This window comes from Capricornis sumatraensis, chromosome X (genome assembly GCF_032405125.1).
Source record: "Capricornis sumatraensis isolate serow.1 chromosome X, serow.2, whole genome shotgun sequence".
In the NCBI taxonomy this organism is placed as follows: Eukaryota; Metazoa; Chordata; class Mammalia; order Artiodactyla; family Bovidae; genus Capricornis; species Capricornis sumatraensis.
In genome coordinates, this window is record NC_091092.1 from 25,633,116 (window position 1) to 25,645,576 (window position 12,461).

At 41.5% G+C, this 12,461-nt stretch overlaps 1 protein-coding gene across 1 annotated transcript in view; it reads left to right on the forward strand.

The window, feature by feature from the left end:
• LOC138071336 (dedicator of cytokinesis protein 11) overlaps positions 1 to 12,461 on the forward strand; it is a 209,137-nt gene that overhangs the window by 110,349 nt on the left and 86,327 nt on the right. The window contains exons 23-28 of the mRNA XM_068962866.1: positions 1,167 to 1,256; positions 7,189 to 7,307; positions 8,845 to 8,914; positions 8,995 to 9,120; positions 10,189 to 10,260; positions 11,164 to 11,310. Coding sequence (XP_068818967.1) covers positions 1,167 to 1,256; positions 7,189 to 7,307; positions 8,845 to 8,914; positions 8,995 to 9,120; positions 10,189 to 10,260; positions 11,164 to 11,310 — 624 coding nt within the window. The remainder of the gene's footprint in view (positions 1 to 1,166; positions 1,257 to 7,188; positions 7,308 to 8,844; positions 8,915 to 8,994; positions 9,121 to 10,188; positions 10,261 to 11,163; positions 11,311 to 12,461) is intronic.

Genomic DNA, 12,461 nt, shown 5'->3' on the forward strand with positions numbered 1-12,461 from the left:
GGATGGAGAAGGTGAAGTCCACACTCCTTGGTGCAGCACTCTCAGGTTTCCTTGGCCATTCCATCCTTTTGTAGGAAAAGAAACAGGGGCTCAGTCAGGTTAAAAGATTTACCCAAGGTCCCACAGATAATAATTAGAGGAAGCAGGTAAAAATCCAATTTCTATTTTTTTTCTGTTTAATCCCTTTTGTTAAAATGGGAGGATACTTTCTTTACGTTGTTGTGATAGTTTCTGCTGTACCACAACGTGAATCAGCTATGCATGCCTTCTCAGTTGCTTCAGTCGTGTCCGACTCTATGACCCTATGAGCTGTAACCCACCAGGCTCCTCTGTCCATGGGATTCTCCAGGCAAGAATACTGGAATTGGTTGCCATCCCCTTCTCCAGGGGATCTTCCCAACCCAGGGATTGAACCCAAGTCTCTTGCGTCTTCTGCATTGTAGGTGGATTCTTTAGCAGTGGCGCCACTTGGGAAGCCTGAATCAGCTATATGTATACATATATCCTCTCCCTCTTGGACCTCCTTCCGTGCCTCCCCCGCGACCCCAACTGTCATCCCTCTAGGTCATCACAGAGCACAGAGCTGAGGTCCCTGTGCTATATGGCAGCTTCCCACTAGCTAGCTATTTTACACATGATTGTTTATATATGTCAATTCTACTTGCTCAATTCATCTGGAATTTCTTGATTCTGGTTCCTGAGACAGTCTGTGCTATCCACAGATTCAGTGTCTGTAGATTTCACATAGGACAGTTGGACGCTGGCCACCACAGGGTCAGGTGACTCCCTTTTCTTCACCTGTCAGTTCAGACCTCTCTTCCTGCTTGTTCCATTAAAATATAGAAGCGGCCCAACTTCAGAGATGACATTACTGAAAAAAGGAAACAAATGTTGGACTAGTTGGGCATGAGTGGTGGCCTACCCGGTGCACTGAGATGCATGTTCAATGGGCCTGGTTTGCTGTTTTGTGTGTGGGTTGAGAGGACTCTGGGACTCAAGGAGGAACATGTGTGTTGGTAGCTGTAGATGCCGAGTTGGGTCATTAGAAGACCTGGGGAAACAGGTTTGCAAGATTCCGGGTGGGAGGACGGGTGGTAGAGGTGGAGAGCCTGTGTTTTGTGGGTAATGAATCAAATTTCATATGGCTGTATCCATCTGGTTTTCAGGATCTGCATGTGCACAAATTCTTCCAGCATTGCCAGCTGATTCAGTCAGGCTCGAAAGAAGTTCCTGGGGAGCTCATTAAATATTTAAAGGTAAATGAACAGCAGCTTTCTGTAAAAGGTTTGTTTTTCTTGTCTTTTGGTTGCCACAATCTTGATGTGGGAGGCCAAAAAAAAAAATGAATACTTGAAAATACTTTTGGTTGCAAATCCTCAAGAGAGCACATTCTACTATGTCCTTTTCCATCAAGTGGCTGTTTAGAAGCACACAACAGAAGCATGGCATTAGGAAGAAAATGTTTTAGCCAGAATTCAACAACATACTTAAAAAAAAAATCTCACGAAAATGTTTATTTCGGGTCCATAGATTGATTTTTCCAGGTCCTTTCTCATCTTGCTGACAGCCCAGTAAAGGTGGAGAATGCTGTGGAGAAAAAGGCCAGGAGAAACGAAGTCACTTTTACTTGGAATACAATGTGAAATGGTTCCTGGGTCCGTACGTGAAAGAATATCAAAAGGGTCAGCTGATAAGAAGGAACCTAGTTGCTGCATGGTGCATAGGAGTCATAAGAAACGCCATATTTTATCGAAAGCATTGAGAATCCAAGACTCCGTTTATTCCCTAACATGGTGGGACAAAGCACACATCATAAGACCCATCTGACAGTAGCTTTTCTCTTGGCTGCTCCTTCAGTAGATCAGCCATGGCCAGTCTGAGGAGTTTTGATTTTAAATGAAGTCCTCTACAGGATTTCCCTTTCGACATATGTTAATAATGAATGATGTGAAATGAACAAAAATACTCATTTCTTTCAGAGAGGCAGTGTGAATGAGGTAACACGTGCATGGGTTCTGGAATCACAAACTGAGCTTGTACCCCAGCTCTGTCACTTGTTAGCTCTGTGATTGACCTTGACCAAGTTACTTAACTTCTCCAAGCCTTTGTTTTTTCTTCTGTCTCATAAAGATAACAGTAATACCCACTTGTACGGTGATTGTGAGGCCTCAGTGAGACAGGGCATCTGCTGTGTAGTATTCATTCCACACTTTTTTCTTGAGTACCTCCTGTGGGCCAGGCTTCATTCTAAACATGGGGAGGATAAGTGAAGAAAACAGACAATATCCCTATTTTCAAGGAGCTTACTTTCAAGGAGACAGATGGACATTAAACACATAAATGAATAAATATATACATCTGCAGTCATGGTTCCAGGACCCTCCCTAGATACCAGAGATTCTCAAATCCCTTGCAGTCAGCTCTCCATATCTGCAGATGTGAAATATGTGGAGATGGAGGGTCAACTGTGTATCTTATGTCAGTGGGTAATAAGTACTATGAAGAAAACCAAAATATAGGGAAGGGGAATTAGAAGTGATAAGGATCTCTTTTTTTAGATTGTCAACAAGGAACTCTCCAGTAAAGAGACCTAAAGGAAAGGAGGGTACCACCCGCATGGAATTCTGGGCAAGGGCTGGGAACAGCAAGTGCAGAGGCCCCGAGGAGCTTACTTGGTGTGTTCCAGAAACAGCAGGAGTTCCAGTGTGGCTGGCACATGGAAGGATAGGCCGCCCTATTGGAAAAGATAGCTGGGTTACTGGTCTGGTAGGGCTTCATAAGCTATGATGAGATGAGAAGCTGTGAACAAAGGAGTGTGATGTAATGTGACTTTGGTTTTTAAAGAATCATCCTGCTTACCATACAGAAAATAGATTGTTGGAAAGGTAGAATCAGGCAGGTAGCCAATAAATGGTGGCTTTTATTCTTAATTAGCATTAAAAAGTACAGTAAGTCATCTAATTTCAAGTCCTTATCTTGGGTAATGTCTAGAATCCCGCTCTATATGTGAATGCCTTGTCTGCTCAGATCCATGGCTTTATTCTTCCACTGGGGAAGCTTTGTAAAAGTTTTAACAAAATTAAATTTCCTGTATTGATATTCTTAGAATGGCGGGGGAAGAAAGGTATTCATATTTGTGTTTTTAAGGGTGTGGAATTTCTGTTATTTCTGTGACCTATGCTCGCCCTCTAGTGGCAGTGAGTGAAATGCCATGTGATGTTAGTGCTAAAAGGGATCTTTAGGGATTTTTTTTTTTTTTTACAGATGAGGACACTGAGGCCTGAGGACAGAGATTTGCCAGTGGTTTTTCAGCTGGTTAGTAGGAGATCAGAGCCGAGCATGTCTTTTGATGGCTCTTTTGACTCCTAGCCCCGTGTACTTTTTATCAAACCTTGCAATCTCCTGTCCTTGTAAATGACATTATTTAATCACTTCATCTAACCATCTACATGCTGAGCTTATTATGTGTTCAGTATTTTCCTAGATGCTGTGTGGCTTGCAAATAAGAATAACTTGGGCTATTTTCCATAGGGATCTTATGACCAGTCAAGAGGGGCCCACTTAAGTCAAATGACAATATAAGTCAGTAGTACAAATGATCGTCCAAAGCAATATGTAATTAAATGTCAAATGCATGATACAGGATATAAATGCTGAGAGTTCACAAAACTGTGGAACCACTGAGACTAGAGGGTTCCATCTTTATCCCTTTGATTCCTTCGTTTATTCATTTATTCAGTCATCCCCCAAATAATTATTGAGTACCTACCATGGAGCCAGATATTGTACTGGATGCTGGGAATATAACTGGAATAATTCAGACAACATAGCTACTCATTTGGGGTAGAGGGATTATAAAGAAGTCCCATTAGATAGGGATGAGTACTGTGAAGAAAATAGAACAGGTTAAATCTTAACGTTCAGAAAACTAAGATCATGGCATCTGGTTCCATCACTTCATGGCAAATAGATGGGGAAACGGTGGAAACAGTGGCTGACTTTATTTTGGGGGGCTCTAAAATCACTGCAGATGGTGATTGCAGCCATGAAATTAAAAGACGCTTACTCCTTGGAAGGAAAGTTATGACCAACCTAGACAGCTTATTAAAAAGCAGAGACATTACTTTGTTAACAAAGGTCCGTCTAGTCAAGGCTATGGTTTTTCCAGTAGCCATGTATGGATGTGAGAGTTGGACTATAAAGAAAGCTGAGTGCAGAAGAATTGATGCTTTTGAACTGTGGAGTTGGAGAAGACTCTTGAGAGTCCCTTGGACTGCAAGGAGATCCAACCAGTCCATCCTATGGGAAATCAGTCCTGGGTGTTCATTGGAGGGACTGATGGTGAAGCTGAAACTCCAATACTTTGGCCACCTGATGCAAAGAGCTGACTCATTTGAAAAGACCCTGATGTTGGGAAAGATTGAAGGCAGGAGGAGAAGGGGACAACAGAGGATGAGATAGTTAGATGGCATCACCGACTCAATGGACATGGGTTTGGGTGGACTCCAGGAGTTGGTGATAGACAGGGAGGCCTGGCGTGCTGTGGTTCATGGGGTCGCAAAGAGTTGGATGTGACTGAGTGACTGAACTGAGTGGACTCTAATGTGATCAGGAGTGCAGTCAAGATCGAGTTGTCAGGGAAGACCTGTCTGAGGAGTTGATGACATTTCAAGCTGAAAAGAACTGATGAGGGGAAGACAGCCATAGATGATAAAACTGTGTAAAATGATGGCAGACTATTGGAGCAGGTGTAAATACCTTGCAATGGGACGTGTGAAAGACAGGAAAAAAAGCAAAGACAGCATAGCTAGAGCACACTGAACAGCGAGGAGCAGGGGATGGCCCCAGATGAGTGGAGGATGGGGAACCCTTCATAGCTTTTTGTTCGTGGCAATCGGTTTTGTTTGTAATAGAGGGAAATGGCATTGTCAAACTTGCCTTTCAAATAGAACCCTCTGGCTGCTGGGTAGAGAGTAAATTCTCTGTGTAGAGAGACAGTACTGGTGCAGGGAGACCACTTCTGCAAGAAGTGCCCTTCTCTCTTTTTTCTACCTGATGTGATCCTACTTAACGTTGAACCTTAGAGTCTCCATCCTCTGAAGTGTGTGACATTCCCTCCTCACTTGCACACACAATTGCTTCCTCTTCTGTGCGTTTACTGTGTACTGTTTACTGTTTGTGTCACAGCGATTCACTTCCATGTGTTTTCCTTCCATCGTCTGTGAACTGCTTGATGACAGGAACCCCGTCCATTTGATGTGCTTGGCAATCAGAAGTTCATTCAGTATGAAAAGTGAAAAAAGTGAAAGCCGCTCACTCGTGTCCAACTCTTTGCAACCCTGTGGACTATACAGTCCATGGAATTCTCCAGGCCAGAATACTGGAGTGGGTAGAAGTTCCCTTCTCCAGTGCAATCTTCCCAACCCAGGTCTCCTGCATTGTAGGCAATTCTTTACCAGCTGGGCCACAAGGGAAGCCCATTCGGTATACCTTTATTCAGTATACCTTTATTGAATGAGTGCATGCATGGCTTCACCGAAGTGGGGGGTGAACTTGACTGGGAAGGGTGGCTAAGATTTTGCTAAAAAAATATGAACAAAGGCACAAAGGTAGGCATACATTTGACAATTTCAAGGAGCAGAGCAGTCAAGACGCTAGTCTGGCCTCATGAAGAATGGTGAATGTTAAGGCTAAAAATGTAAGTTGGGTTTTAAGTAACTTAGACTTAATAGCCTGGGTCAGGTTTTCTCCAACTTGGCACTATTGGCATTTGAGGCAGGATGGGTCTTTGTGGTAAAGGACTGTCCTGTGCATTGGAGGGTGCTTAGAAGCACTTCACGACCTCCTCAGTCGTGACAACTGAAAATGTCTCTGGACATTGCTGGATGGCCTGGAGGGATGGGGTGGTGAAGGGTCTCTGGTTGAGAACCACTGCCCTAGCTAATGGAGAGGCATCAATAAATTTTTTGATGGTGGCAGAAAGTGGCCTGATGTAACCACTACTTGAGGAGGATTGAGTTTTGGAAATGAGAGTTAAATATACTGAGGTTGAGGAGAAACTGTACATAGCCCTACTATTAATGGAAAATTACTGGACTATTTTGATTATAGGTTCTAATCCTGAAAACAGGGTGATGGCTGTATGGGTAGAAGAGAGAGGGCAAAACATTTGGAAAAACCTGAAGGAAAGACTAGAGGTTCCTGAGCTCAGTTTCTTGCATTAGGTATCTGATTGAAGAGAAGCTGCCCGGAAATCTAAGAGGTCACTCTTGAGATGAGAGAGGCCTGAAAAGGGAGGGTGAGCATAAGGATGGAAACATGGGGGACTCTGAAAGATGAATATTGTGTTCCTTAGGATACAGACGTGTCTGACCATCTCTGTCTTTCCCAAGCCCTAAATATTGAACTGCTGGAGAAGGTGCTCAGTGAGGTGGTTTTTGGTTGGCCAGTTGACTGAGTGAGTGAATGAATGGGTGAATGAAGGAAGGAGGGAAGGAAGAAGAAAGACATTTTAGTTATTGGGTTGGCCAAGAGTTCGTTAGGGTTTCTCCACAAGCTGTATAGAAAAATCCGAATGAGCTCTTTGGCCAACCCAATATTTTGCTGCTTGTATCATTTCTCTGTATACACGGATATATTTCTTCTTTCTGATGTTAATGTGTCAATCAGTAGAGGCAGGGTGTTAGCACTTGGAAGAAATGTACTGTGAGGATGTTAGAATGCAGAACTGCCTCAGTTTGTGGATGGAGCCAGTGTAAAGCCAACCATACATAGAAATACACTTTATTGAATCCCGTTCTCACTGCAAAGTGATGGCCCACTTTCCCCTGTAAAACGTACGAATGCTGGGGTCTGGTAGGCCAGTCTCCAGTACCTCCAAACATGCCTGCTCCCCAGCCCAGTTGTTGGTTTACCAAGAATCGGTCACCTTTATTCTAAAACCTGTTGATCCCAGTTATACTTGTTATCTTTAATAGAGTATTTAATATTAAAGGAACTAACAAAATCTGAGTGCCAAAATAGAGATGTGTATAAAGTAATTGACAAAGTCCCCTATCCCTGGAAGCATGTGTTTGAAGTGAGCTTATATTCTAGTGAATGTATTTATCATTACTTAATTTTTGGTTGTTTCACCTTTGCAAGTTATATCATACTTTGATTTTCACAACTAATAATGACTTATTTTAGTGTTTGCATGCCATGGAGATCCAAGTCATGATACAGTTTCTACCTGTAATTCTTATGCAACTCTTCCAAGTTCTCACAAACATGACCCATGAAGATGACGTTCCTTTCAACTGCACCATGTGAGTTTCGGTGTTACAATATGAAGAATCAACTTTTGTTTCCTTTTGCATTTCTTCATTTATCTTCCAAATGAGAACCCCAAAGGCAGAAGCCTAATATAACTTTTCTCTAGTTTCTTTCTTCTCGGACTGAGGGACTCACATCCCCAGGGATAGATGGTACCAGAAACCATAGGATAAGTTTACTGTGTTTTCCTCAACCAGCGGCTCTAAAACTGCTGCATGTTAGAGCAACCTGGGAAACTTTTTAAAATCTCTGTTCCCAGATCATACATCATACCAGTTAAACCTGAATCTCTGAGAGCGGAACTCAGCATTGGTTGTTTTTTCTTCTAAAGTTTCCACAACGATGCCCTAATGCAATGGAGTTTGAGAATCACGCCCTTGACCAGTATTGTCCAACAGAACTTTCTTCAGTTATGGAAATGTTCTATACCTGTACTGCCCAATATGGTAGCCATTAGTCATATTTAGCTGTTGAACTCTTGAAATGTGGCTGGTGTAACTGAGGATGGGAATTTTTCATAGTAGTTAATTTGTTTACATCACCACTTGTGACTAGCAGCTCTCACATTGGACAGAGTGGCCCTAGGCCATTAGTTTTTACTCACAAGAATAAGAGTGTTCTTTTTATAGGAAAACAAACAAGGATATATTGTAGAGTAGGATGCAAAATGCACTTAATTTTTGAAAATAAAACGGGTTTAAAAAAATTATAAGCTCACTGCTGGATGTTTCTGGCTTTGCTGCTTCTGCTGTTGCCACAGCGTCTCTGGAGCCTCAGGGTTCAGGCTCCACACACCCACATACTCTTTGCTCTTCTCTGCTCTTGGGGGTAGTCTAGTTGCTAATTTAAGAAGCATTATTCTAGTCCAGTGGTTCTCAAAAAACGTGATTCCCAGACCAGCAGCAGCAATACACCTGGAAGCTTATTAAAAATGCTAATCATGGAACTTCACCCCAGACCTAAAAAATCAGAAACTCGGGGAGAGGGGTGAGCGCTCTGCCCTCCAGGTGTTTCTGATGCATGCTAAACTTGCAGAACCACTGCTGGCTTCATAACTTTAAAACTTTCTATGAATCTTAGATTTGCTTCCAATTTTAGTTCATCTCATTATACCTGCTCTGTCTTGCCCTTCCCTTCCCCCCATCTGTTGACATGTTTAACACTTTTTCCTATTCTTTTCCTTTGATTTTTTACTAGAGGGGATTTCAATATTTACCTTACTAAAGGCTTTTTACTATATGGTAGCTGTGAACGTACTTCAAATGCGATTTAGAAAGGAGATGAAAAGAAATATCTTGGTTGCCAAAATAAAACATCCTCCTTTGGAACCAAGAAATGTATTTTACAAAGCCCTGAACATGTTACATGCTGAAATCTTTGTTGGATCCAAACTAAGATACCATTTAATACTTTCATTATTTAGACAGTGTTAGGTATTTTTAAGCGTTAGATATGCTGGTTTTATCTAACAATCAAACTACAGTGTTTCTTTGTGGTCTGACATGCTGACTTTTGTTAATGTTGTTTCAGGGTTCTCTTACATATCGTATCAAAGTGCCATGAAGAAGGCTTGGATAATTATTTAAGATCCTTCATTAAGGTTTGTGGAGTAAGCTTTCTTTCTCAGCATTTTGTCTTATGAGAGAATTTGGTCTTATGGTTCATTCTCTTTGATTGTAGTATAGCTTCCGACCTGAAAAACCCAGTGCTCCTCAGGCCCAGCTGATACATGAAACTCTTGCGACTACAATGATAGCGATACTGAAACAGTCTGCAGACTTTTTAGCAATTAACAAATTGCTCAAGGTAAGGACACAGAGACATGCTTGCTTGAGGCCCTCCCATTCCAGGTCTAGTCTGTCATCATTTCCTCAAGTGACTCCCTCTTTGCCCAGCACTTTGCCTATGTATGCATCCTTTCCCCCCAAGTTCTCCATAGAAATCCTTCATTCCCTTTACCCTCCCCACCTACCCCTTGCTCTCAGTCAAATGCATAATAGAATTTTGGAGGGTATAGATCTGGGTGAGAATGCTGTATTCATCACACAATAGTTCTGTGACCTGGGGCCTGTTAGTTAGCAGTTCTGAGCATCCACTTTCTCATTTCTGAAATACAAGTAAAGCATCTAACATGTTGTTTCTGGCACATAGTAGGCACTCACTCAAATGGTGGCTCTTATTGTCATAATTTTTACTATTCCTATTAGTAATGGTGTTAGTCACTCAGTCATGTCCAACTCTTTGCAACCCCATGGACTGTAGCCCTCCAGGCTGCTCTGTCCATGGGATTCTCCAGGCCAGAAAACTGCAGTGGGTTGCGATTTCCTTCCCCAGGGGATCTTCCCAACCCAGGGATCAAACCTGAGTCTCCTGCATTGCAGGCAGATTCTTTACCATTTGAGCCACCAGGTATCTGCTTGAGACTTCCCTGTACCCTTCAAATTCTACTTACACAAACACCTCTGCTACTTAGGCTGCCCCAGTGTTGTACAAAGGGCAGGGTTGGGTCCCTCACTGGGTGCAGGCTATAATATGATTCATTGTCCATAGAGAGTTTAAAAGCAGTAATAAAGTAAACTAAAAGTTAGTTTGTTCTTATCACCACATGTAGGCAAATCAAAACAGTGTCAGTGATAAAATACCCCTCTCCACCAAATATCCTTTGTGCATCACCAGCCAGCCCTGAGGCATACTATTACCTTTTTGCCAGCACAATTTGAAGATATTCTATGGGACTTGGATAGTCAGTAGCGATCACTTTAAAACATTATTAAAGTTCAGAGATAAAATCCATAGTGATTTGTCAGCCTTTTATAAGCTTCAGGGATTTGGGTAACAATTAAAGATTGATTTGTATTTATTTATTTATTTTAGTACTCATGGTTTTTCTTTGAAATTATTGCAAAGTCTATGGCCACATACTTGCTGGAAGAGAATAAAATTAAGGTAAGTAGGCTGAAGAATAATATTTAACATAGACAAAGAAGGCTAATCTTATTCATGGGTAGCTGTGATGTGTAAATCCTCTTTTATATTTTAAGGACTCTCAGTCTGTAGCTTTTTTCAGTTTTTCTTAAAAAAAAAAAAAAAGGTGTTCATATGTTTTTAACTTCAGAGGCTCACCACATGGATTCTTCCTGTGAGGTATTTGCCATATTAAGTACATTATCTTTGAAGCTTTCCCTTTGTCTTATGGCTTTAAAATGTCAATTGTCCAAAATATTCATTAGGAAGGAGAACACATACCAAATCAGAAAGAACTATTCTCTTAGAAAGATTGAAGGCATGTATAAAATTAAAAACATTTTATGTAAAAAAGACAAAAACCAAAATCTCTTTTTATGTAATGTGTGTGTTCCTGGAATATGCTGTACATATACCTTTAGTTGTATTTTCAAACTCCTTCAGAAGTACAAAGAAATTTTAGCTATAGGCATTGAAAGCTAAGACCTTGTGAAGTAAAAAAAAAATCACTTCATATTTACATTTTGATCAATATTTCCACAAAACAGGTTTACTGAAATTAAGATGCATGGATACATGTATACTTTGTGTGTCAGGAAAAAGATGGAATGAAAAACGGATGTGTCCGTATCTCCGGAGCACGATTCCAAAGTTGGATCAGAATGACCTACTCTTGTTCATGATTTCAGTCAGTTATAGTATTACAGGTCCAGATAGGTGCTGTAATGATCTAAAGTATATATTTAACTAGCCATGCCTTTTTTAATTTGGGAGAAAAAGTATACTCCAGTTAAAAACACATTTATATACAGTATGTGTTTGAAAATAAAACACTGATTTGGACCTTTCACAACTCTTTTTTTTTCTTTGCCGATTTAATTGAAGCTTCCAAGAGGCCAGAGGTTTTCTGAGGCATATCATCATGTCTTACATTCACTGCTTCTTGCAATAATTCCCCATGTGACTATTCGCTATGCAGAGATTCCGGATGAGTCGAGAAATGTCAATTATAGTTTGGCTAGCTTCTTGAAGGTGAGTTAAAGGCATCCAGAACATGGTAAGGAATTATTCTTCACCAGTATGGTCTTTAAAGCTAAAGGAAAGCAATTACCCACTTTCTAGAGACTCAGCTGGGCTGCTGGAGGAACTACTGATTGAATTAATCATCAGTTCAGTTAAATAGCCATGTTTGATTCCCCACCACCAATGGCTAATTGATTAAATCAGAGGTCCCACACAGGAGCCTTAGCCAGGAGGAACATCTTGCTGCTTTTGCATGCTGTTTTTCAAATATATTCATTTGAATGCCTTTCAGTTCAGTTCAGTCACTCAGTTGTGTCTGACTCTTTGCGACCCCATGAACCGCAGCACGCCAGGCCTCCCTGTCCATCACCAACTCCTGGAGTTTACCCAAACCCATGTCCATTGTGTCAGTGATGCCATCCAACTACCTCATCCTCTGTCGTCTCCTTCTCCTCCTGCCCTCAGTCTTTCCCAGCATCAGGGTCTTTTCCAATGAGTCAGCTCTCATGAGATGGCCAAAGTATTGGAGTTTCAGCTTCAGCATCAGTCCCTCCAATGAACACCCAGACTGATCTCCTTTAGAATGGACTGGTTGAATCTTCTTGCAGACCAAGGGACTCTCAAGAGTCTTCTCCAACACCACAGTTCAAAAGCATCAGTTCTTTGGCACTCAGCTTTCTTTATAGTCCAACTCTCACATCCATACATGACTACTGGAAAAACCTTAGCCTTGACTAGACGGACCTTTGTTGGCAAAGTAATGTCTCTGCTTTTCAATATGCTATCTAGGTTGGTCATAACTTTCCTTCCAAGGAGTAAGCGTCTTTTAATTTCATGGCTGCAAGCACCATCTGCAGGGATTTTGGAGCCCAGAAAAATAAAGTCAGCCACTGTTTCCACTCTTTCCCCATCTATTTGCCATGAAGTGATGAGACTGGATGCCATGATCTTAGTTTTCAGAATGTTGAGCTTTAAGCCAACTTTTTCGCTCTCCTCTTTCACTTTCACCAAGAGGCTCTTTAGTTCTTCTTTGCTTTCTGCCATAAGGGTGGTGTCATCTGCATATCTGAGGTTATTGATATTTCTCCCAACAGTCTTGATTCCAGCTTGTGCTTCGTCCAGCTCAGTGTTTCTCATGATGTACTCTGCATATAAGTTAA